Source organism: Lynx canadensis, chromosome A2, assembly GCF_007474595.2.
Source record: "Lynx canadensis isolate LIC74 chromosome A2, mLynCan4.pri.v2, whole genome shotgun sequence".
NCBI lineage: Eukaryota > Metazoa > Chordata > Mammalia > Carnivora > Felidae > Lynx > Lynx canadensis.
In genome coordinates this window covers 81413871-81441483 of record NC_044304.2, presented here as the reverse complement: position 1 = coordinate 81441483, position 27613 = coordinate 81413871, and the positions used below count along the sequence as shown (strand labels likewise).

Genomic DNA, 27613 nt, shown 5'->3' with positions numbered 1-27613 from the left:
TTCCCTATCTCATTACTATCACTTAGTGTCCAAGTTAGCTTAGATGAGTACTTCCTCACCTTCCAATATGACCAAGTCTTGTGAATGCAACCTCAGAATGCCTTCTGAATTTATCCCTTTTCATTGTCTTCAGGCCCTTCTGCTTCAACTAGTGGAAAGCTTTAAGTGGTCTCTCCTTCTGTCCTTACCCTTCTACATTTTATTCTCCATACAGCAGCCACATGATCCTGTTAAAGTTAACATAACACCTAAGAGTAAAACCCAAGAGTAAGGTTCTCATCTTAGAGTAAAAGCCATTCTTCTTCTTTTTTTTTTTTTATGTTTATTTATTTATTTTGAGAGAGAGAAAGAAAGTGCAAGCAGGAAACGGGCAGAAAGTGAAGGAGATAATCTGTCAGCAGAGTCTGATGCAGGGCTCAAACTCACCAACTATGAGATCATGACCTGAGATGAAACCAAGAGTCGTATGCTTAATCAACGGAGCCGCCCAGGTGCCCTGAGTAAAAGCCATTCTTACAATGACCTACAAGAACCTAGTCAGCCGTAACTTCCAACCCTACCACAAATCCACTTCTCTGTCACCTATTCTGCTCAAACACAGAATTCCTTCAACACTCTTAACTCAGGTCCATGGGACCTTTAATGCTCTACCTGGAATGCTCTCCTCGCAGATAACCTCATTTCAAGTTTTGGTTCAATGTCTTCACCACCTTTTGTAATAGTATCTCCTATACCTGTGATAATGGTAGATTGATCCTATTCAAAGCCTATTTTTCATCCTTCCATATTTTAAACCCACATTTGACTTTGCAGTTCTTTTGACCTACAAGATAGAATCTATTCCCCCACCCTCTGAGGTAGAAATGGTATTGTAACTGGCTTTGGTCAACAGAATGTGATGGAAGTTACAAGTGTGCCAGTTCTAACTTGCGTACTTTCCCCCTCAGCTGCACCTCTGCAACAGCCACGTGCCACAGCCGATAGTCTACTGGGGAATAAGAAACATATAGTACAGTGCCAAGCAATCCTAGTCATCCCAGCCACAGCCAGGCTAGATGTGCTGACAGCCAGCCAACCCTCAGAAATACGAATGAACTCAGACAAGAGCAGCAAAATTGCTTAGCTGACAAACCAATGGCATGTAAAATATGTATATATACACACACACATATATACACGTATTTTTTTTGAGAGTGTGTGTGTGTGCACGCGCACGCACGCAAGTAGGAGGGAAGAGCAGGGAGGGGAGTGAGGGAGTCTTAGGCAGGCTCCATGCTCAGCATGGAGCCCAATGCAGGACTCTATCCAAGGACCCTGGGATCATGACCTGAGCCAAAATCAACAGTCAGATGCTCAGCCAACTGAGCCACCCAGGTGCCCCAAGAATATTATTATATGCCACTAAGGTTTTGTGGTTGATATACAACATTATTGTGATAATAGATAACTGATATACTCTACTTTTTTTCCTCCTTACTGTTTACTGGCCTCTGTAGCACTTAATATCTGACCTAGTTATATTTACTTGTGTACGATGTTATTTTCTCTTACCAATAGAATGTATGTTCAATGAGGAGTTGTAGTCTTCAGGGTGTAGGATAAGACCTGGTAACAGCAGGCATTCAATAATTATTAAATGAATAAATAAAAATAAGCATGATGAGGGACACCTGGGTGGCTCAGTTGGGTGAGCATCTGACTCTTGATTTTGGCTTAGGTCATGATCTCATGGTTTGTGGGTTCGAGCCCTACATCAGGTCTGTGTTAACAACATGGAGGCTGCTTGAGATTCTCTCTCTGCCCTTCCCCTGCCAATGCTCTCCCCCCCCTCTCAAAATAAATAAACATTAAAAATAAAAAAAATAATAAGCATGATGATTTAATAAACCATTTGGATCTATGTATCCTTGTCAGGTATCTTTTTTTTTTCTTTTTAAGTTTATATATTTATTTTGAAAGAGACAGAGACAGCACAAGTGGTGGAAGGGCAGAGAGAGAGGGAGAGAGAGAATTTCAAGCAGGCTCCCAGTTGACAGAGCAGAGCCTCATATGGGGCTTGAACTCATGAAACCATGTGATCATGACCTGAGCTGAAACCAAAAGTAGTATGCTTACCGACTAAGCCACCCAGGTACCCAGGTATCTTTTCAATCCAGGGAAGCCATTATATTCAGAGCTAGTCTTTCAAATCACTATATCACAAAGTGTTAAAATCAAGATTTTTACAAAGTATTATAATTTTACTCAAAATTATACTCTGTCATTAGTAAATATTTTTTAAATTTACGTATATTATTTGTTTAGGCTTCATCTCATCCTAATTTTTAATATGTATTTTACAATAATAAATTTTACACAGTTGTATAAGTAATGTATAAAATTATAAATTAATGAAACTGTATCCAGAAGGTGCACACCTAAAAATTTTAAAACTCAAGTTTAGGCAGCTCTTTCTGCCCATGGGCCCTGTCCCCATGCTTTAACACCTTTTTGCACCATAAATAAATAAATAAATAAAGTTTAGACATCACTGGCTTAGAGAATAAAGTCAAAACTCCAGTTACTATCAATGATATCTTCAGATAATTACATTATACACATTATTTTTTTCTCGATGATCCAAGACAGTCCAAAAAAGAAAAAGAGCAAGGGGTTGCCTTTTTCTTTCACATTTATTTTACTTCTCACTTAATGCCATTTACCACTTTTCATTCCTAACTATCATTTATTTAGAATAACATCTAACACATATTATTCACATTTCAACTAATTCTCACACTGCAAAATACTCCTGTTTTGTGGATAAGGAAACTCAGATTCAGAGTAGTTTAAGTAATGTACTCAAAATTACATACAGTAAAAATGGCTAAGTTTAATCCAGATAAAACTTGTGATCTACCACTGCTGGAATACCCAATATAACAACACCAGGCACTCAAATTGCTAAAATCAAATATATCATAAAGATATGCTACTTTTGTCTGGTCCTTTCTGTCTTGACATCTACTCATTCCTTCCTTAACCTCCTATGATTAAATTCCCTCCCACTAGTATGAAAGATTACTTTTCTTCCCTCTTCTAGTTACAACATATCTTAAAGATAAAAGAGTGACAATTTATATATATATTCAATCTACAGTCTATTTTAAAATAAAATTCTCTTTCTTTTTTTTAATAAAATTTTCTAACCCTTCTTTAACAAGAAAAATAAGTGATATGATAATTATGGAATATACTTAGATATGGCATAGTATTAGATATGGCATAAACAATATATGGTTTGCAACCAATATAAAAACTGACATATAATAAAGTAGTAACAGAAAATTATATGTATTGGTTAAATATTCGTCCTATACTTCTAGTTTAGATTAAGTTGCATTTTCCAAAAATAAAAATAATTTGCTAGTCATCACAAGAATGTAGAGTATGGGGGTATCTGGGTGGCTCATTTGGTTAAGCATCTGACTCTTGATTTTGGCTCAGGTCATGACCTCATGATTTCTAAGTTCAAGCCCCACATCAGGCTCCATGCTGACAGTGCAGAGCCTGCTTGGGATTCTCTCTCTCTGCCTCTCCTCTGCCTCCTTGCAGTCATGCACACTCTCTTTCAAAATAAATAAACTTTTTTGAAGAAGATTAAAAAAAAGATTGTAGAGTATGAGAAAATATTAGTATTTTATTATTCTTTGAGACTCTTTACCACATTAGAATAATCCATGTCACTATAGTCAGTTTTACAAGTAAGAGTCATTCTTATTTCTAAATATTCAAGTATTCCATTATATTTCCCTTAGGACATACCAGGGTAAAAAACAGAAAGTATGTTGCATCTGAGCCACTATTAGAGACAGAGACTAAAAAGGTAGGTATAAATGATGCTTCAACATCAAGGCAAGTACTTAAAAAGGAAAGGAAAGGAAAGGAAAGGAAAGGAAAGGAAAGGAAAGGAAAGGAAAGGAAAGGAAAGGAAAGGAAGTTAAACAAAAGAAAAGAGAAGAAAATTAAAGAAAAGAAAAAGGAAAGAAAAGAAAAAAAGACAGTCAACAGTGCTGAATGTTAAAGAAGCATCAACAAAGATACACATTACTATAAAGGATGTACTAGATGTGTCCAGAAGATCTGGGGCAACCATACTAAATGCAATTTCAGCAAAATGGTAGACCTTGAAATCAAATTACAATGGGGGTTAAAGGAACAAATAAGAGGCTGAGGAAGTGAACCTAGCCAATGCCTGCCGGACTACTCAATCAAGAAAGGAAATAATAGTTCCTATGAATGTTGATTTTCACAAATAAAAATTTTTTGTTTCAAGTTTTTGAATTATTAAACTTTTTTTTAAGTTTAATTATTTATATTTGAGAGAAAGCACAAGCAGGGAAGGGGCAGATAGAGAGGGAGACACAGAATCCGAAGCAGGGTCTAGACTCGGGGTTGTCAGCATAGAACCAAGGTGGCCTCGAACTCGCCAACTATGAGATCATGACCTGAGCTGAAGTTGGAGGCCCAACCAGCTGAGGCACCCAGGTACCCATCCTCTTTATACTTTTCCATAAAAGACCAAAGCATATAATATATTAAGCATTAAAACCATATTTCTCTTACTTTAATAATCTTCTGCTATCCATATATAAATTAAATAAGAAAAAAATTTTAAACATCTAATAATGCCAGTGAATAGGTTTAACGATAAATACTTGGACATACCCAGTTATTTCAGTTGCAGAATCCTATTACTGATATCCATCTACTCTATGTTCTTCCTTGGCATTTATGTATAATCTATTTACAGTATTAAAAGTAAAGAATTACAGCGGTGCCTCAGTGGCTCAGTCAGTAGAGCATGTGACTCTTGATCTTGGGGTTGTGAGTTCAAGCCCCATGTTGAGAGTAGAGCTTACTTTTTAAAAAAGGTAAAGAATTACAGACACTGGGCATAAATTACAGGAAATTTCTCAATTACACAGTACATCCGAATCTATTTCTAACACCCATTTCCAACACACATTAACAAATCTTAAACACAAACAGGTCAATGGACAAAGTAGATAAAGAAAACTAGACAAAAGGTAGCAGAGGCGCAAAAGCAGACAGATACAGAGGACAGGAAGAGTGACAACAAGGCAATACATCACAGTACTTAATTTTTAGATGACTCAGGACTAAAGGTACTACAGATTTATTTTATTGATGCGAAGTCTGTTGTGAAGAAAATATATTAGTCTTTCAGATAATGCTATATTTCAGATATACATTCAGGGAGTGAACAAAGGACGACCAGACACAATGCTTCAATAAAATAGATCTTTAGAATAATATTTGCTTGCAAAAAGGTAATGTTCTGGTTCTAATATTTGAACTCTGAAAAATTACAATTTAAATTTTAGATACCATAAACATGCAGCATACAGACTACTTTAATTTTATAGTTTTCACACACACAAAAATTTGCCTTTTAATATGTATTGTTATATGCAAAATAACACTCTACCAGAACCAAAAGAATGTTATCTCAAGTCATAATGACTTTTTTCTTAAGTTTATTTAAGAGAGAGTGCATGTGAGGGATAAGCAGAGAGAGGGAGAGAATCTCAAGCAGGCTCCATGCTGTCAGCACAGAGCCCAACATGGGGCTCAAACTCACGGACCAGGAGATCATAACCTGAGTTGAAACTATAAGTTGGACGTTTAACCAATTGAGCCACCCAGTGCCCCTCAATACATAACAACTCTTTATCTTTCTTCTTCCCTTCTCTGAAGCAAAGTGGGTAGGGTTTATTTGGGGCTGAAACCTTAATAGTTAATTTTTTTTTCAGTTTTGCTTCAAGGATTTTTTTACTACTCTTTGCACTGCCTGCCTTGTTAGTGAACTATCACTCTCTTTCCATAGGAAAAGTCCTTTCCCTTCCATACGTATGAACAAGCTCCCCACCTTGTTCAACTCACACAATACTCATCTCACTGGCAAGCTGAATGACTCTTTAAGTAATGTAAAAAGGAGATATAGCAATTATACTCATTCTGATCTCTTACCCTAAACTGAAATAAAGTGAATGAGATAGATTAAACACCATAAGGAATGTCTTTATTCAGAATATGCAGTCCCAAACAGTAAAAGCCAAACTGCACAAAGAGAACAGTAAAGCAGGTGCAAAGAAGCAAAGCCAAGTCTCCAGTCATCTACAGACAGAGAAACTAATAAATCATAGAGGGGCTATGAAGAGAAAAGGAAGAAGAGAAGTGCCTAGCTTTATAGATAGCTCTCCATTCCTTGGTTCCTGTGCTTCAAGTAGCTTAACGGCAGTATTCTGTTGCAATAATCTTTTTTTTTTTTTTTTTCACTTAAGCTAGTTGGGAAGTAGGCTGCAAATAAAAATCTATACCGGCAAAGAAATTTTTTTTTAATGTTTATTTATCTTTGAGAGAGACAGACAGACCGTGAGCAGGGAAGGGGCAGGGAGAGAGGGAGACACACTGAAGCAGGCTCCAGTCTCTGAGCTGTCAGCAAGGAGCCAGATGTGGGGTTCGGACTCACAAACAGCATGATCATGACCTGAGCCAAAGTCGGACGCTTAACCGACTGAGTCACTCAGGCACACCAACAAAGAATTTTTTTTAATTATTTTTTTTAATGTTTATTTATTTTTTGAGAGAGAGACAGAGAGAGAGAGAGAGAGAGAGAGCGTGCGTGCGCGCACCCGCAAGTGGGGGAGAGACAGAAAGAGAAGGACAGAGGATCCAAAGCAGGCTCTGAGCTGACAGCAGCAAGCCCAAACGTCAAGTGGGGTCCAAACTCATGAACTGCAAGGTCATGACCTGAGCCAAAGTTGGACACTCAACCAATTGAACTGCCTAGGCGCCCCAACAAAGAATTTTTCTGTATTTCTCATGCCCCGCTTTTTTTTTATTGACTTTTCCCGTAAATAGTAAGAATGCAATTGTTGGCCAAAGCAACATCATGTCATAGAAAAAGCATCTGCTTTGATAACTGGGGACAAACTCAGCTCTGCCAACTTCTAATGGCAAAATCTGTATGAAGTTCCTTAATTTCTAAATTTCTAAACAGGTTTAATGTCTATAACTTATGAGTAAACCCGTTGTGTATAATGTGGGAAGAAGGTATCCAGAAAAGCTATTCTTTACTGTTTTGTATTATGGAATCTAGAACTATTTTCCTTTCTTTCTTTGGTTCTGGTCCCAAATATGTAGTCTCAAAAACTCGAGAGTTATCTTATGCAAAACTCAAATTTGTTAAAAAAAAATCCAAACTAAGCAAGAGGCCAGCCACTATAAATGATATGCCTAGGTCCTACAGACTTTTTAGTGTAATTTTTTTACAGGGCACTTTTAACAGAAGCCAGCGAAAAATACTGATCTAAACATCTAAGAAGTATATAAACAGGGTACTATTTTATCTATCTGGGATAAAGTAAAATTACCAGATTTGAGAATACTGACCATGTGGTTGAAACTCAGTTTTAAAAAGATTTTTCATACTAACCAAATAATACATTGTAAGGGTAAACAACTATGCCATAATAATAAGACATCAAAATACTCCTCACCAAGACATTCAAGAATGCAAAGGCCAACTTCATATTCATTTCATACTCTGCATTTAAGTTGTTCTCGCTTTGGGAATACCCTCCTATTATTTCAGTATACAGGCTTTTCTTATTTTATCCTTTGCCAGCCACTCTGTTCCTCTCATCTCAAACCCACAGTTCTTATCTCTGTGTGTCTGCAAGCGCTGTTAGTTTTCTCTGAAATGTCTTTTATGCTAGTCTACCTGACAAACAAGCAGATTTAGGCTCACCTGCCTCGTAGGTTTAAATCTTAAACACACTTCCATTAGAATAATATGACATCTTGAATTACTATTGAGTACTCTCTACATAGTATGCTAGTAGCTTTACATACATATTATCTTTATCTTGGTCAATCAGGTAGGTATTATATCCACAATTTCCCTAGATAACCTGCTCATAATCATAGCACAGCCAAGATAAAAATTCCTGTGTGGCTCCAAACCTTGTTGTCTTTCTACTAGTCTGGAGGTATTAAGGTTTTTGGAACCCAAGACCCTTGAGAATCTATGAGCTATGAACTTTCTCTACCACCTCCCCAATAACAAACTTACACACAAAATATTATGTACAACTTGAAAGAGTTCACAGACCTCCTGAAGCTCATCCAACACCCCCAGGAAAACTTTCTGCTGTTCTCACAAGTCTATCCACAGTTGGTAAACTTCTTGAGGAAAATGTCCTATTTTCAATTGGTAATTGTAAACACAGTGCTAAGGCATAGTGGGCACTTAAGGAATATCTTTTGTATGAATGGTGGATGGCAAGAACCATAGAAGGATGATAGGGACACATTTTTGCATTCCTCCAGAGTCTACCAGGGTAGCTACTCAATGTTGTTAAATAGCTTTTCAAATGCAGATTACATGTAAGAACAGTTATTAAAGGAAATGTAGATATTAGTAAACATCCCAAAGCCTCTGAGATTAACATGATCCACGTTCCACATTCTCCAGGAAAAACCAAGGGACAAACTACTTATATCTGCCATAAGCCAATTCACAGACACTATAATATTTTACAAATGGAAACAAGACTTTTGTGTATTTCAGAGGAAAGGATGTAATTGTCAAGGTATGACTGCATGAATCTAAAAAAATTTTTAGACTCTAAAGAATCTAAAATGTAAATATATGACAGGAAATACAAAATGTTGGGAGAAAAATTCAACTATTTGGATGAGACTTAGGGTCTTAAGGGTTAGAATAACTGCATATCACTGGGCTTGCTTTAAAAAAGTCTTGAACTCAAATCTAATGCAAGGCTTTTTTCCATGACATTAAAAATTGAATTTTACAGTGGAGATATCATTACAATGAGATAAATTTACAACGGAGAATACTTTAGATAAACTGAGCTAAAATATTTATCCCAGAAAATGAGAATTAATTTTTGTTTCTGAGTTCGGGGTGAACATGGTAAAGCCATTCTAAATTTTTAGTGTTTTGACCTTCAGAGTACTGGCCTATAAGGAAAGTTTGCTAAGAAATGGAAAAAGTATGTTTAATTTAATAGTACAACCACAGATAAGATTTCATTCATTCAGTGGGTACGTTCAAGGACAAGAAATGGCTTATTCTAGAGGGAAGAGGATACATACTACAGAGTACAGGAGTTTAATACTGCCAAGGTAATGTAAGACTATATTTAAAAGGCTCTGGAATGCCAAGTTAAGAAGTACAGACTTTATCCTCTCGCCTTGTGATATTAAACTGGGGCAAAAGTTACAAAATTGGGAGGACAGGATAAAGGGAAATTGGGAAGACAGCATATAATTACAGTTTGAAAATAAGCACAGCTTTGATCTGATGCTTCAATTTGGCATAGACATCCAAAATTCTAATAATTTTAATGGTGATCAAAGGGAGCTTTGAGTTGTTTTTGAACTTACGTGTTTTGATAACAAAAATAAAAACATGTTTCCAATATGGTCCTACATAAATGTATTAGTAAACAGAACTAAGTAGCAACACTGGGACTAAAATTCACACATCCTGATTTTATAATCAGCATGCTTTCTATTATTCCACAGATGCCAACACTTGAAAATGGTATTTTAGGAAAGTGAGTACAATATGTAGAATGGATTGGATGAGGCAAGAAACTAGAGGCAAGAAGAGTACAGCTATTGCTGTAATCACTCTTAAATCACCCACAAGTTACAAGGATATTGTTATTTTTGCAGAAACGCCAGTGACATGGTATGTAGATTTTATTAATGAAATCTAAAATCAAAAGTTAAAAGTAGATATTTTATTAAAATTAATATTCTAAGATAGTGTCCCCGAAGTATGATTCATGGGGTGGGAGATACATTAAGTGTTTCCCTGAATCCTTATGTATATCAGACAGCATCCAGAAAAAAATATGTACTGTTCTATTTTTCATATTTAGGCAGAAGATATTACAATTAATAAAATCCTATTTATCCTATTTTCTTGAATTCAGTCTAGTACTTTGTCTCATATTTTCTTTTTCAGTGGATAATGAAATACAACCACAGTTGTATAAGTACATCTTTATGCATATAAAGGGGAAAAGCAGTTCTCAAGCTCATCTAAGAGACAAGCTCTTCGGACCATTTGAAGAATCCACTTGAAGAATAAATCTCTGTCTTACAATTTTTTTTAATGTTTATTTATTTTTAAGGGGGGGGGGGGGGGCAGAGAGATGAGGACAGAGGATCCAAGGCAGTATCTATGCCTATAGCAGTGAGCCCAATGTGGTGCTTGGATTCACAAACCGTGATGATGACCTGAGCCGTAAGTCAAACACTCAGTGGACTGAGCTACCCAGGCACCCCTCTCCATCTCAGAATTTTAAGCTCACTACAATTTCTGCTCATGCAATGGCCACTAATGCCTATTAAGTGCCAAGTACTATATTAAGCAAGAAGGATACACAGATAATTAAGTCACAGTCACTAGCCCTGGAGGCTTTCAGTCCGGGAAGTCAGAAATGTAAATGTTTATGAATCTAATGAACTGAGTGCTATAGAAACACAGAAGTGTTTAACACATGAACAAAAAAATTTAATCTGTCTAAATGTTAAGGTCTTACTTTCAGTTTCAAACTGTCAAACCTTTTCCAAACTAAATGTCAAATATTGAAGGGAAAAAAGCTAACGGTATTCTAAAAGTAAATACGGACAAACATTCTTGCGAATTTAACACTTCTAATAGGATGCTGTCTCCAGTGAGCCATGTCAGGAGAGTTACTTAAAAGTTTACTTCCACTTGCAAAGTTAGAATACAAGTATGTTTGGCTACATACCCATCAAAGGCTGAATAAGAAACTGAACCAATTGAAATGGGAAAACCCTAAAATTAGCTCAAATGCAAAAACGTGGAAAATACTTCCTATCACTCTAGCTTTGAAAGACACGTTAGACATACATACAGTACCAGTTATATAAACTTACTAAGATATTTTAAAAACCTACAAGCTACAAGATAACCTACTAAACACCCACAAGGATGGCTATAATCAAAAAGACAGACAATAACAAGTGTTGATGAAGATGTAGAGAAATTGGTAGGAATGTAAAATGTACAGCAGCTTTGTATAACAATCTAGCAGTTCCTCAAAATGTTCAACAGTTACCATATCACCCTTTAATTCTATTCCTAGGTATATACCCAAGATAAAGGAAAACATATATCTTAACAAAAATTTGTACATAAATGTTTATTCATAAAATATATTTTATCTATTGTTATATAAAGAAAAGATTTCGGGGCGCCTGGGTGGCGCAGTCGGTTAAGCCTCCGACTTCAGCCAGGTCACGATCTCGCGGTCTGTGAGTTCGGGCCCCGCATCAGGCTCTGGGCTGATGGCTCAGAGCCTGGAGCCTGTTTCCGATTCTGTGTCTCCCTCTCTCTCTGCCCCTCCCCCGTTCGTGCTCTGTCTCTCTCTGTCCCAAAAATAAAAAATAAAAAATAATAAAAAAAAAAAAAGAAAAGATTTCAAAAAGTGGAAACTACTCAAATGTCTATCAACGGATGAATGGATAAACAAAGTGTAGTATATCCATAAAATGGAATATTATTCAGTCATAAAAAGAAATGAAGTAATTCTGAGTCCTACAACACATAGATGAACCTTGAAAACATTGTATATATTAAGTCAAAGGACTTCGCCACGAAACATCACATATTGTATGATTCCATTTACATGAAATGTCCGGGACAGGCAAATCCATGGAGACAGCAGGTAGATTAGCGGTTGCCTGGGGCTAGCGGGGAGGTAAGGGAGGAAGAATGACTGCTAATGGAGGGGGTGGGGGGTGTCTTCTGGGGGTGATAAAAATTGATTGTAATGATGACTGCACATTTTTGTGAATATACTAAAAACTATTAAATTACACAGCTTAAATGGATAAATTTTATTGTAGGTGAAGTATCTCTCCATAAAGCTGTTACTGATTTTTAAAACACCTACAAGCCATGATATTAAACAATTTAACAAACAATGAAAATGTGTATACATATTTTGGCTGTGCAGCATGAGACCTTCCAGGCTTTCAGTCTTTTCTCCCCTCCTGTTTTCTAACATTTCAAATCCAAACTTTAAATAAAAAACTTCAGAGGTCTCATTTAACCAAAAGACAAGTTCTCATTATCTGTCTTTTAAAATCGTATTTAGGGGCACCTGGGTGGCTCGGTTGAGCATCTGACTTCGGCTCAGGTCATGATCTTGTGGTCCATGAGTTCGAGCCCCACATCAGGCTCTGTGCTGACAGCCTGGAGCCTGCTTCAGCTTCTATTGTCTCCCTCTCTCTCTGCCCTTCCCCCACTCGCACTCTGTTTCTCTTTCTCAAAAGAAAAAAAGAAAATCATATTTAAACAGCAATCATTTCACAAAAGAGGGCATACATATAGTTAAAAAACATGAAAAATACCGCATCTATCTTATCTAAAAAAAAAAAAAAGGCAGAATGTGGGAGGGGAGTTCTCCTTCAATCTGTCTTCCTCTAGTTTCTACTGTCTGCTTTCAGAATGTTAGAGTAAATGTTAAGAATTTATACTTGGGGCGCCTGGGTGGCCTCAGTTGGTTAAGTGTCCAACTTTTGGTTTCAGCTCAGGTTATGATCTCACGATTCGTGAGTTCGAGCCCCACATCGAGCTCTGCGCTAACAGCATGGAACCTGCTTGAGATTCTCTCTCTTTCTCTCTCTCTCTCTCTCTCTCTCTGCCCCTCCCGCACTCACTGTCTCTCTCTCTCAAAAATAAACATTTAAAAAAGAAAAAGGAAAAAAATTTATACTCCTTTTCGGACTGCTCGCTATTTATTTATTTATTTATTTATTTATTTATTTATTTATTTATTTATTTCCGGACTGCTCTTTAAATGCTGTTGCTTTCCAACCTAAAACTGGTCACTTTATATGTTTATCTGAACACACTCATTTGCTCCCATACTTGCAACTACCTCTTACATGTTTATATGACAAGTTTCAAATTTTTAACTCCATCCTGTCAGCTCTCTTGAGCCCTACATTTCTAATCAATGTTTCACGCACCTCAGTTTAACACATTTAAAACTAAATTGTCCCCTACCTTGAAATCTCCTCCAACCATCTTCTGCTTGATCCCCTCTACTTGTTTCTCCTCCCATACCCCTAACCCTACCAAATGATATCTTCTAACGGGTGATAGTATACCAAACCAGGAACCTTGGAGTCATACTGCAAATATTTCTTTCTCCTTTACTACCCACATCTAGTGAATTGTTAAATCTTCTTTCTTAATCCTTATCAGATCCTTTTTATACTCTTTCTACCGTCTTAGTCTTCTTATATTTCAACAGCTTCCAAAATGTTCTCCTCCATCACTAATTCCACCCTTAATACTGCCATCAGAATCAACTTTCTACAACACAAATCTGTCAAATAACTGCTTACTCTTTTTTTTTTCTTTAGAGAGAGAGAGAGAGAGAGAGAGAATGAGAAGGGGAGGGGCAGAGACAGAAGAGAGAGGGTTACAGGATCTGAAGTGGGTTTTGTGCTGGCAGCAGAGAGCCTGATGTGAGCCTCAACTCACTAATGTGAGAACATGACATGAGCCTAAGTAGGACGCTTAGCAGACTGAGCCACCAAGGAGCCCAATCACTGCTTACCCTTCTTAAAGCATGAAGTGGCTCTCCAGAGACCAATAGTAGTGATTCTTAGCTTTTCTACTAGCACCTATCTGAATGATAGAAATGAAGGCTCATACTAAAGCAGGCTGGAGCCAGAGGGTGGGGGTGAGTGGTTGAAGGTGGAGGAAACACTGCTAGAATGCTCAGCTACTATGTGTATTTTCTTAACACCTGCCCACTATCCATGTGAGTTTAGTATAGAACTGTTCAAAATTATTATCATTGAACTACAGAATAAATTATAGCATAGATATAAGAACTTTCACAATCTAACCCCTACCTAACTTACTCAGCATCGTTATTAGTCCTTACCATGCATTACCTCATTGGTTCTCAAAGTATGGTTCAGGGACAGCCCACCCCCAGATCATTTCAGAGTCCATGAAGTTAAAACTCTTTTCCTAATAATATTAAGTCATGTTTCCTCACCTATAAATATGATAATGCACAGACTTTCGCACAATAATTTTTAAAAATCAGTTTCATTCTCTGAGGAGTATACAGTAGAGTTTTCTAGAGTACATGACATGTGATGCTATGTGAAATGTAACATTGCAATGGTATGAGTGAAGCAGGGGAGGGGCTTCTATTAAGCCAGATGTAGAAATGTGCAAAATATACAAATAATGCTGCTTCTCACTACCTTTTGTTTTGAACAATTATCTATCACATAGTTAATATGGAATGAGTTTATTATCATTATCTTAAAGTGTACTATTTTTTAAAATATGTTTTAATTTGTAGTATAATAAATAAAAGCTTTTTGGGAGCCTTCAGTAATTTTTAAGAATGTAAAGGACTCTTGAGATCAAAAGATGTGAACTGCTGCATTAGTTATAGCAGATTATTTTTCATTTTTTAAAATATAATTTATTGTCAAATTGGTTTCCATAAATTATGGCAGATTATTTAACACTTCCCTAAACATGTTCCACTTTAAAACTTCCATCCTTTTGCATGGTGATGTGCCCTCAGCCTAGTCCCAGCTAGGTCCTAAGACACCTCAGATGTATCCTGGAGAAACAGAACAAAAAGAACAGAGGTTTGGGGGTACCTGGCTGGCTCAGTTGGAGGAGAATGTGACTCTTGATCTTGGGGTCTACACCTGTGCTGGGTATAGAGATTACATACATACATACATACACAAATAGAACAGAGGTTTTGAAGTCAAGCAAGATACTTAACTCTCAGAGTATGCTTCCTCATGTGTAAAATACAGGTTATATCTACCTCATAAACTGTTGAGTTAGTAAGAAAGGGTGTAAAGTATCTGGCGCAGTGTTTAGTATATAATAGAGATGAAAAATGTTAAGTTCTTTCCTACTTAAAATAACTTATAAAGTCACTAATGTTACCATAGTAAAATAAAAACCGTATAACAATTATTTAATCATAACAAAGCAAATAGGCTGGTCATTTTGAGCAGTTCTGTCAGGATTACCACTTGTAGAACAAATGGTTTTATATAATAAATCCCCTGAAATAAATAACTTCTATGGTAGTTCTTGGGTATCTTTGATAAATTAAGTTCAGATTAGTTTAAAACATCAAAGTTATTTTAAATAGCATATTAATATAGGATGGCTTGCTATTATACCCAGTTCAGCCTCAGAAAAATGTCCTTAAATCCTCTCCTCCCAATATTTCACAAAAAAGTACTAGAATTCACACTTCTGTTGCATTCTATATTTTAAATACTCCACTGAATTCACTTATTATATTTTTGTTTTCACCTTCATAAATGTAGAGAAAGCTGGCTTTTAAGCTGAAGCTGCCATATTTGTTTGTAGCTTAAGTGTCTTTTGTGATTTTTTCATATACAACTGTGTAATGTAAATTAGATAAACTTTAGCCTGATCAGAAGAAATCTACTTGTTTTAATGTTTTAGACATTACAAAGCTTTAAAACGCACAAGAAAATGATTGAAAACAAAGCCCAGATACTTCTTTCTTTCTATGTCTAGTTACCTGTGACTGACTATATGAATTAGCCATATGAGAATACACAGACCTTAGCACAATAATTTGTTAGATGATGACACTAAACGTCAGTCCCAGACCTCAGCCCTGTGAAGTAGCATTTTTCTTCTTTAAAAGATCAGTCATCTGGGGTGCCTGGGTGGCTCGGTCAGTTAAGCGTCCGACTTCAGCTCAGGTCATGATCTCACGGTCCATGAGTTCGAGCCCCGCATTGAGCTCTGTGCTGACCGCTCAGAGCCTGGAGCCTGTTTCAGATTCTGTGTCTCCCTCTCTCTCTGACCCTCCCCTGTTCATGCTCTGTCTCTCGCTGTCTCAAAAATAAATAAATGTTAAAAAAAAAAAAAAAAAGATCAGTCATCCTATTTTAAGTGGCCTGCCTATTGTCAGACAGCTAGCCAATGAAAGAGATGGGAGTAAAACCCAGGTCTGTCAAACACGAATGCACACCACTCTACCTTATACGTTTGTTTACTTGTCATGATCACTGTCTGCCATCTTGCATAGAAGACTTATAGTCAATGGGGCACCTGGGTGGCTCAGTTGGTTAAGCGTCCCACTTCAGCTCAGGTCATGATTTCGCGGTTCGTGGGTTCGAGCCCCGCATCAGGCTCTGTGCTGAAAGCTCAGAGCCTGGAGTCTGCTTGGGATTCTGTGTCTCCCTCTCTATCTGCCCCTCCTCCACTCACACTCTGTCTGTCTGTCTCTCTCTCCCAAAAATAAGTAAACATTAAAAAAAATTTTTTTTTAAATAAAAAAGAAGACTTGCAGTCAAGATAGGAGAAACCGAGGTCCAGACCTGCCACAAATCAGATGTTTAACCTTCAACATGCAAGTAATCATCTTGGTACTACAGCTTACACCATCTCAGTATCTTAGTTTTCTCCTTTCTAGGGTTGGGCTGGGGAGGACTCAACACACCAAGGCCAAAAATAGATAACTCAAAGAATAGTTAATGACAGGTGGAAAATTTTCAAATTAAAACAAGATACTATTTTCCGATCATCAAATTATCAAAGAGCAAGATAATTAAATGAACACTCATGCATTACTGACAGTTGTATACATTGATACTTCTCCAAAAGGTTATTTATAGATCTGTATTAAATGTTTATATCCTTTTACCTAGTACTTCCACTACTGGAAGATATCTTATGCAATACTCCAAAATAAGGAAGCTTTACACACAAGTGTTCATTACAGAATTATGATATTGTAATAACAGAAAATAAATGGCCTAAACATTCAACCACAAGCAAATGGTTAAGCTATAAAATGGTTGCCAGGTGAAATATATTATATAGCCACTGAAAATGACTTTTACAAGTGAAAAACACTTATCAAAATGTTCAGTTAAAAAACAACAACAACGATATTGGGGCACCTGGGTGGCTCAGTAGGTTAAGCATCCAACTTCAGCTCAGGTCATGATCTCCTGGTTTGTAAGTTAGGCCCTGCGACAGGCTCACTGCTGACCATGCAGAGCCTGCTTGGGATGCTCTGTCTCCCTCTCTACCCTCCTCCGCCTGCTCACATGCGTATGCGTGCTCTCTCTCTCAAAATAAATAAACATTTAAAATACATATATATTTACATATATAATGGACTATATATGTGTATATATATATACAAAATGGAAAAAAAATATATATGTAAAATGGAATATATTGTATGGTCACACAGATGCATTAAACAGAGACAGCCTTTGAGTGATGGGACTAGGTAGGCTGGATATAACAATGGAAAGAAAACATTTTGGATGTCCACCCACTTTCCTAAGAGTAAGGCATTATTAATTAGTCTATAATTTCCAAATTTGAAACAATGAACATTAGTACTTTATACTTGAACAGGATTATAACAGCTAGATTATCTCTAAGGCTCAGTTCTAAAATGCTAAAATTTAAAAATGCATTTTTAGCCCACATAAGATTTGAAGAATAACAGAACACTTAAAATTATTAGCTGATTTTCTATTCTCTTTCCATGGTAGAAGGGCATGGTTTCCCACCAGCATACCACCCAAGGGAAAAAGCAGCACAATCTAGCAGTCTTAATTATAGCTATTGCTTATCAAGTCATGGAATAAAAAAAGCAAGCACTATAAAAGAATAGCCTTAGTCATCAAATCTCGAATGTAGACTCACCTAGTATCCCTAGGTATTATGGAAAAAAAAGAAACTCATTTAGTCCTTCAGAAATGAAATCTCCAATAGGAATCCCTGACTCATCCCCAAAGCACAAACCCCAAGGCTACTTCCCCTGTAGTTCAGAGACTGGGCACCTGTCCTGATGGCCTTCATCACCAAACAATGCTCTTTCCTGACAGGATGTGCCCAGGGATAACCAGATGACTAGCATGCAAAGGAGAAGTGACCATGGACCACACCACCTCTTCTTCCATAACCAAAATAAGACTGTAATAGACTAATTTTAAACTTTTAAAATATCTTAAGTAAATATTTTCTATTTTTGCTAAAAATATAGAAAAAAGGGACTCCATCCAATTATTGGTAAGTGACACTACCCAAAAGATACGAACACAATCAAAATTCTCAATGTAAGTCGAGAAAATGTTCCTTACCTTTACTTCGACCAAAAATTAATTTTTCAAAAATACATAGGCTAAATATCAACAGAAAATGTTTAAAAGAAGGCATAGATTATTTATATTTTTCTGTTCTGAAAAGATACTAACAAAATCTTACTCCTATCCTCTATTATTGGTCTAGGAAGGCGGGAATCACAAAGCTCAACAATATTATTATTATATTGAGTAAGGTCAACGATCTATTTTATAAGCTGTTAACAATTTTAATGCTAAGGCTTTACTAGACTGGAGTCGCTTTAAAATGTGAAAAAGCATTTCAGTACTAAAAGTCATATCACCTGCACCTTGTAAACAATTAAACTGTACTTTGAAACAAAAACTAGCCAGCGTTTGCTGTTCATTCATTTTTATAGACATTAACTGTGTATCCTTTTTACAATCAAGAATTTCGGAGTTAAGTGCTTATTCTTGGAGTTGTATCTTGCCCAGGAGCAAAATTTTCCCTAGTTTATTTCCCATTCTCAAACCCCGCCAAGGCTAAGGAGCAACCTCTTCCCAAAGTCCCACTTCCTTTTCCATTCCCCAGACCTCCAGAGTTTCCAACGCCCCAGTCTTGCGCAATATCCGTAGGAGCAGCAGCCGCAACCACCGCCTCCTAAGCCGAGAAACAACCCTAAAGGGAACATTGTCCAGCAGAAAAATAAAAGGGGGGCCGGAGGGACAATGTAGGAAGTCGACTTCTGGTCCCACGCCTTTGTATCTGACCCCCTCAATAAGTGATGTATCTAGAGCAATTTCACGAACAAGGCTTTTAACCTCCTCTCCAGCCAGCCAGCCCAAGCAGAGGGCGGAAAGAGGGGGGCGGGGGGAGGCTGAGAAGGTTATCTCCCAGTTCAGGGCTTCAGCCCGTTTCGTTGCCTCCGCCCCACCAGGACTATTGTTCCCAAGTTCCCCACCCCCACCCCGGATAGGAAGTGATAGTCACATCCCCTCCGCCTTCGACAATATCCCCTAGGGAGTCCGAAGTAGGCTTCCTTCAGGATAATCACCCCCTACACACACACACACACACACACACACACACACCCCGTCAACCTAAAGTCACGATGACCCCAACGCCATCTCAAACCTGGGTCTCCAGAGACAAGAGACCGGACGAGGGTAGATGGAATTGGGCAAACCAAGGGATTCCTTACGCACAATCCTTTCCCAAGCCTTGGAATAATAACTGAGAACCCAAAAAACGGCAGAACTCCTCCCTTGCCCACTTCTGAGACCAGCCTGAGCAAAGGGACCCCAGGAGTTAATGCCAACCTCAACACCCCCGTACCTCCATCAGCTGCGATCTGCTCTCCACCCAGGGTAGACACCTTGCCTCGACCCTCCCAGGAGGGGCAGGCTGGTTAGGGAGTGGGGGTGGAGGGACGAGCCCCCCCTCCCGCCCCGGGTCTGCACCTCCTTCGGCTTCGATTCCCGGCCCGAGAAACAATAGGTGGTCGCCGGCGGCGGCGGTGCAGAGTGCGGGCTCCGCCGGGGCCGCTCCTTTCGCGCCCCTGGCGCCCGCGGTGGGGGCCACGAAAGCGGGATGGGAGGGAAGGCGGCCGAGGGGCGGAGGCGGTCTCACCTCCCGCCGGCCTTCGAGACCACCCGGCCCTAAGGAGTTGGTGCGCGCCACTCCGCCCCTCTCCTCTCAGCTGCACACAAAGCGCTGGCTGCCCGGGCCGGCTGGGCGAGGCGGTGGTGGGCTCCGGTGCCGGCGAAAGGAGGCGACAGCAAGGGGAAGGACTCACCATGAAGTCCCGGGCGAAGTTGTCCTCCCCATTGTGGTCCGGACTCTTCATGGCCTGAACCCTCTGGATAAATTTCCTCAGGATTTCCACTTGCTCCATCCTCCCGCGTCCCCCCGGCTGCGGTGGCTGGCCCCCCCGCCGCCCGCCCGCCCGGCGCAGAGCTCGCTCAGTCTTCCCCAGCTCGCTTTCCCGGCCCTTCCCCTCCCTCCCGACCCCCGCCTAGCCTCGCCACTCCTTTCGGCTCCTCACCGCTTAAGGCGGCGGCAGCGGCAGCACCGGCCCGGTTCCCGACCCCACAACTTCCAGGAGCAGCGGCCGCTCTCCCACAGTACGAGGCGATCCGCTGCGGCTAGCGCCAACCCCAACCCCCAGCTTGCTCCATCCTCCTTCCCCGCCCTCCTCCTCCTTCGTTGGGAGACGCCGCCACCGCCTCAGGAACACGGCTCTCCGCTCTCCCTGCCCCCCCCTTCCCGGTTCCTCCTCCCCCCCCCACCTCCACCAGCACCCGCAGCCGCCTCTCCCCACGGGCGCGGCCCCGCCGCCACCCAGACGCGCGGCCCCGCGCCGTAGCTCCGCCCCAGGCGCTAGGACGCGCCGATTTCACCCCACCCCACCCCGCCCACCCCGCCTCCGGGCCACTCTCCCAAGCCCGCCCTGCTGGTGCCAGCCCCTCTCGGAATGGCTGGAAGGCTTTTAGCTGTCGGCTGGGCTACTTGACTCTACTTCCGGGGCGTGGTTCCCCCCCGCCTGCTAGTAGGTCTGAGGAGGTCTGGAAGGAGGGAGTTCGCCTCTGAACAGAGTAAATCCTAGTCAGTCGAGTAAGATTTTAGTTGGAACTTGCGGGCTCACGGCCTGCTAGTGGGAAAAGCATCGTTCTAGAGCGCTTCTGCGCCGCCCACAACTGTGGGCTAGGACTACAAGTCCCGATCCGCGGGAGTCCAGGAGCGGGGGCGGGAGAGGGCGGCGGTGGGATAGAGAGGCATGCTGGGAACTGTAGTTGTGTCACCTCCACGTTCACAGCAGGTATGTCTTCATCTTACTAGTGGTTTGGTGACTATTGACGGCAATTAGACCTTGGCACTTTGGGGAATGGCTACGGTCAAGAAAAAGGAAACGTTTCTTGAGTGAAAGGACTTTTGCTTTTTTGCAAATCCGTCCAAACCCTGACGAGTGAGCTCCTATTTGGAGTGCATCCAACACGCTTGTGTTGGGGGTTGTGATTGCTGAATGAAAGGGAATTTGTCTTGCGCTTAGATTCGCAGCCCTTCCAAAATGAGTAATAGATTTTTCTCCATTGAATGGATTTTATAAATCTTCATACATCTTTGTAAATCTTCTAGTGATCAGAATATACGTCCTAGTCTAATTAACCATTTTACAAAGAAAGTGATTCGCCTAAGTTCCCTCAGCATATTCTTAGCAGAGCCAAAACTAGAACGCAAATCTTGTTTTCAGTACAACGGTTATATTTCCTCTAAGGAAGGTAAACATGTGGTAATGTGACAGAAGTGAAGGATTTTATTCACAGACTTTTTTTTTGGTCACTTATACCCACAAGCATTTTTTACAGATACGCTGCTTGGTCAAGGAATTTGGTTAAATAGAAAATATAAGTGATAGCCCCCTTTTCCCAGATGAATGTTTAGAACTACTATGGAATAAACTCCTTCAAGAGAATAGGTTTGAGTCGCAGATAAAAAAAATTTTTTTAATAATACAATTAGTGTGTACTAATCCACTCCTCCTCTCAGAAATAGGCACTTGCAGGTGTGCCTTTCTAAATCTCTAACTATGCATTTATAAATAAAAATATACATTTTACATTATATATATATATACATATATATACAGTGTAAAATGATACAGGTTTGTTCCATATTTAAAAATTCACTTAGAGGAACAGTTCAGTTTCTAAGGTAAGCTTTATCTGAAACAAGGGTCTGGAGTATTTTACTTTAATCAGTTACTGAGACTCCATTTCACTGGATGGAAAGGTCAGGATCTGGACTTGATCACCTACTAAGATAGCTTGCTGTAAGTACCCCTTTTCCTCCAGAACTGGAAAAGAAATTAGACTCTCAGCAAAGAAATGGGCAGATGATCAAGAGTACTTCTACTTTTGATGTATCAAAAGAATGTACAAACCAGAGGGTGATTTATAAAGACTATATGCTAGACAAGTTGTCTAACTAATGGTCTAGGGACAGTCTGATGGGAAGTGTTACTTGTTTTGAGTTACTGACTCCATTTTGACTAGTGTTTTTGCAATTTTTTTACTTTTCCTCTTAACTGGCATGCTTCTCTCTCTTTCCTGTAACACTGTGTGTTTTTTGAGTTCTTAGCAGCTACCTGTGGCATCTGATGTAGGTTAGGGAGAACAAATGTACCTCTATGTATTTAAACTCTTTTGCAAGGGCTTGGCAGTACCTTCCTCATTTTAACATACTTAGGTCATGTTTCAATCTACAGATATTTCTTGTCTACCTCAAAATATGAAGGGTTGTAAATATGAGAGATTATGCTGTGTGTGTGTGTGTGTGTGTGCGCGCATGCAAGATACATCAGTGTTTTTAGGGATGGCTTCTTAGAGTGCATAGCCTGGAGGAAAAACAATAAGCGGTTAGTTATACCATGAGTGATACCAAATGAGTGATACAGATGTTGAGTCGTTTAACAGTTCTGAGAAGAGACAATTGTGAATTGGTTATCACGATGCAGTGGTCCTATCCTTGAAGGATATGTGAAATTGGGTTTGAACGGAAAGAAGAGCTCCCATGTAAGAGAAGTGATGAAACAAAAAGCATGAAGACAGTAAAGCAGAAGTTTGTAGCAGAATTTTTATATATGTGTGAAGGCGCTAAAGTGGATAGGGATTGGATTCTGGAGGATGTTGAATGCCTGGAGAATGATGCACACTTCATATTGTCAGTGGAAGTCACCAAAGGATTTTGAGAATAGAAGTAAAATTAGGAAAATAGCAATCTGGCACTTTTTGGATAAATCATGACTTAATAAGTGGAAAGAATGGAATGAGGTATTAGGAGCCAATACATGAAGCAACAAAAGCTGTAACTAAGGTCATAGTACTTCAATTACAAAGACATGGATGGGGCGCCTGGGTGGCTCAGTTAGTTGAGCACTGACTCTTGATTTCGGCTCAGGTCATGACCCCACGGTCATGGGATCAAGCCTCAAGTGGGGATCCACGCTGAATGTGGAGTCTGCTTGGGATTTTCTCTCTCACCCTCTCTCTCTCTTCCCCCAACCTCTGCCTCTCTCTCCCCTGCTCTTTCTCACTCTCTAAAATAAAAATTAAGAAAAAAAAAGACACAGATGGAATTGGAATTGAGAGAGACAAAGAACTCAGAGAACTAGATGACTGACTGACTTAGTGAACAAGAAAGAAAGAAGGTAAAATTACAAATGACTGAAATTACCAAATTAGAAGAGATCAGAAAGGTTCACAGTACACAGGGCTATGCATGGTATGGGCAAATGGAAACTTTCATGCACAGATGATGAGAGGCAATTTGTCCATAAATGTATAAAAATGGAAACGTTATGCATGCTTTAGCTGAAAAACTTATAGATAATATTTACAGCTGTATACAAACATATATACTTATTGCAACCCTATTTGTAGTAAAAGTGGAAACAATATACCTTCCTACCAAAAGGGACTAGTTAAAAAACAAAATCACATACATATAATTAAGTTTTTTGAAGCCATTCAAAATATGAAAAAAATAATCTTTATATGTTTATGTGGAGTAGGCCCCAAGATGTACTTATTAAATGAGACAAGGTAGGCATTGTATTTATGATATTTATTTACTTTTATGTAAAATAGAATGTGGATAAAATGCTTGAACATAGAACGTTGCGAAAAATACTTCAAAAACTGTTCGCTTGTGTTGGCCTCTAGGAGGGCTTTGAGAATCTTTGGTAGAAAGGAGACAACTTCCAGTGTGTATACCCTTTTATATTCCAAATATTTTACTCTGTGTGCATTACTTTTCCAACAAAATTAAATCTATTTAAAATTTTTTAGACTTCCAATCTAGGTGATAAGAAGAATGGCAATATCTTCTTTATAATTCTTTTTTTTTTTTTAATTTGTTTTGGGAGAGAGAGAGAGAGAGAGAGAGAGAGAGAGAGAGAGAACATGCGGGGGATGGGGAGAGAAAGAGAGAGAAAGAGAGAGAGAGAATCCTAAACATGGAGCCCAATGTGGGGCTTGATCTGACAAACTGTGAGATCATTACCTGAGCCAAAGTCTAGTCTGATACTTAACCAGCTGAGCCACCCAGGTGCCCCTGCAATATCGTTAATAAAAACATACAAATGAAGAAAAATGAAAGCAGATCTTATTTGAGAGAATTTTTTAAGTGGCACAGGCTAAGTTTCAGAATACCGACCTACAACAGTTCTCAAGAAACTTGACTATCTTGCTCATCCTCAGCCGCACTTGACCCAAGTTAACTAATCCCCATGTAAAACTGGCCAGCATCCTGTGACCTGGTGTAGAAACATCATGTTGGCCAAGCAGTTCTCACTGTTCAGAATCCTAACTTAGAAACCTAGAGAGCGTTAAACAGCAAGGGTAGAAGCTGAATGCCATGGGGTACAATTAGGGCAGGCCTTGTAAGAATAGAAATCATAAAGAATCCAGTTAGTCAAGAAAGAAACATTAAGCAGCCATATAGAGATGTGTAGAGATGTCACGATACAACCCATGTGGCCATGAGGGAGGTGGGGAGAATCCCTGGAACAACTTGACTGAATAACTTTTCAGGACAGGTCTGTTTGGCATTTATTCCAAAAAGAAATTCTGCTTTTCCTGATACAGAACAGGGCAACAAGAAAGAGCATGGGCTGTGCGTGAAGTGAGAGAGATGAAGTTTCAAACGCCCACTCCATTTCTTACCCAGGGTGTCACTTAAGCTCTCGAAGCCGTGGTTTCGTCTTCTAGGAGGTATGTTTCAGAATTAGTGTGCTACACATTACCCTCACTCACCAAAAACACAAAATAAGAAACTGGTTAAAAAAACAAACAGTGAATGATTTCTGAACCTTTTACTTTTTACCTCCTGTAAAACAGCCCTTCTTTGGGCTCTTGCCCTACTCACTCGCCACCTTCACTCTGGGTAAAGACATGAGGGATGAAAGGAAAACCAAAATACCGCTTTCAAAATTTATCTTCTTACTACTTTTGTGAAGGTTGGGGGAGGGGGTGGAGTTTGAAACCAGTAATTCAAAATGGGTTTCAGGATTATCTACCTGTTTCATATTCACAGTGTACCCTTCCCCCCTCACTCAGGTAAAAGTAATGCTTTATATCTGTATAGAAATTTTAACTTTTGGAGTATTTTTATGTATATTCTCTCATGAAAACTACCTTTGTTATGGCTTTCATGGCATTGTAACTCTTTGCAAGTTGTTCTTTGTTCTTTTTTAACAACTCTGGGATGTAATTTCGCATCATTGCCCTCATTAATAGATGAAAACTAAATAAAACATGGGAGTGGGCATGACTAGCTCACTTGTAAAATACAAATGTCAGACGCATGGCCAGAACCCACAGGTCCTGAGTTTCCAGCTTGTTGCACAAACCACTGAGTCACAGTGCTTTAATATCTGGTGTAATTTAAGTGAAACTGCAGATGAGGATTCAAACCATTCCTGAGATTCCCCCAAAGTAGCACTTGTAATATTCACTTGTCATGTATAAACACCCCTTAGTCGTGTCTACACTTTCAAACTAAAGGTCTCCTAACTAGGAAGTTACAGGAGAGTGAATAAGGAAGAAGAAAGGGGAATTCTTCTCTAATTTATTTCTGGTATCCCTTACTCCCTTATTCCTAGACCTAGTCACCACAAAAAAAAAAGCTGTAAAGCTATTGACCATTTTTAATGTGAGTTTACTTTTGAAGCATATAGTCCAATAGATAGGGAACTGGGGAAAAAGCAGCATAACTTTTTAGTCTAGTATGGCATAACATTTTTAGAAAAAGGCATATAAAAATGGAGAGAAGTTTGGGAAAGGATGAGGTTTCTTTAATCCTTAATATGTATTTCCAAAGCTAATATTTCAGAGCTTTTTGACATAATACTCTCCATTTATTCCCATAACTCTACCCCAAGGTAGGTAAGCCAAGTATGATTATCTCCATCCATCTTTATGGATTAGAATACTACTGGGGATAATAATGCCTAAGCTTAAAGGAATTAAATGATTTGCCCAAGGTCATATAGATGGCAGAACTGGAACCAAAACCCAGGCAATTCTCCGCTCAATGAAAATTTCCCAGTGTTGTATAACAAAGGTTAAAGAGTATAGTAATAAATACTAACTGCAGGTGAATGCAGTAATTAAATCTACCCTCTAACTTTTCTTTTAACTTCCAAAGATGTTAAAACATCCATTTCATTTAACATCCAAAGAAAAATTAAAATTTTATAAATAACTTCAAAGTCAAGTACTACCTTAGTATCTAATTAGTGATCTTTCAACATAATGACATTTAATTTCTATATTCAGGAATGGATCATTAGCAGAGGCTGTGAAATATGATTGTACCATATAAAATCCATCCAGTGTATTTACTGGGCTCAGGCCCAATTAGCAACAGAAAGCCCCAAAATAAAACAAGGAAAAATCCCTTTCATTCAGTGACTGCTAATATTTTGGATTAAAAATAAATTGTAGACAGAGAAAAATGCTGAATGGTCTCACTTATATGTAGAATCTAAAAAAGAAAAAAATAAACCACGCTCATAAAAAAAGAGATCAGACTTTTGGTTACTAGCAGTAAACGGTGGAGGAGAGGAGGATTTGGAGGAAGATGGTCAAAAAGTACAAACTTCCACTTAATAAGATTAAGTACTGGGAATGTAATATGCAACATGATGATTATAGTTAACACTGCTATATAATGTATAGGAAAGTTGTTAAGAGAGTAAATCCTAAGAGTTCACATCACAAAGAGAAAGTTTTTTTTTTTCCTTCTTTTATATGAGATAATGGAGATTAGGTGAACCAATTGTGGTAATTATTTCACAATATATATAAGTCAGAACATCATGATGTATGCATTAAACTTACACAGTGATGCATGTCAATTATTTCTCAATAAAATTAGAAAAAAATAAATTGTGATTCCGCTTATATGAGGTATCTAAAGCATTCAAATTCATAGAAACATTAAGTATATTGGTATTTACCAGGGACTGAGGGTAGGGGGAATACAGCAGTTGTGGATCTTTTTTTTTTTTCTTTTTTTTGTTTTTTTAATTCCAGTGTAGTTTATATTAGTTCCAGGTGTACAATACAGTGATGCAACAGTTCTACGCATTAGTCAGTGCTCATCATGAAAAGTGTACTCTTAATCCCCTTCACCTATTTCACCCATCTGTTCTCCTACCTCCCCCTCTGGTAACCTCGAGTTTGTTCTCTATAGTTCAGAGTCTGTTTTTTGGTTAGCCTCTTTTTTTCCCTTGATCATTTGTTTTGTTTCTTATTTCCACATATGACTGAAATCATTTGGTATTTGTCTTTCTCTGACTTATTT

The 27613-nt window shown here is 38.8% G+C and overlaps 1 protein-coding gene and 1 long non-coding RNA gene across 6 annotated transcripts in view; one reads left to right on the top strand and one right to left on the bottom strand.

Moving 5' to 3' along the window:
* PTPN12 (protein tyrosine phosphatase non-receptor type 12) overlaps window positions 1-20181 on the bottom strand; it is a 103413-nt gene extending 83232 nt beyond the window's left edge. For 4 of the 5 annotated variants that reach the window (XM_030307836.1, XM_030307833.1, XM_030307834.1 and 1 more), the window contains exon 1: window positions 20043-20180. In XM_030307836.1, the coding sequence (XP_030163696.1) occupies window positions 20043-20141 (99 nt within the window). In that variant the 5' untranslated portion in view covers window positions 20142-20180. Of the gene's footprint in view, window positions 1-20042 lie in introns of all 5 variants that reach the window. The other variant, XR_003967128.1, reaches the window with a different exon arrangement.
* Window positions 20182-20815: 634 nt separating this feature from the next.
* LOC115508825 overlaps window positions 20816-27613 on the top strand; it is a 102243-nt gene continuing 95445 nt past the window's right edge. Inside the window, exon 1 of the long non-coding RNA XR_003967127.1 lies at window positions 20816-21065. This is a non-coding gene — a long non-coding RNA (uncharacterized LOC115508825). The remainder of the gene's footprint in view (window positions 21066-27613) is intronic.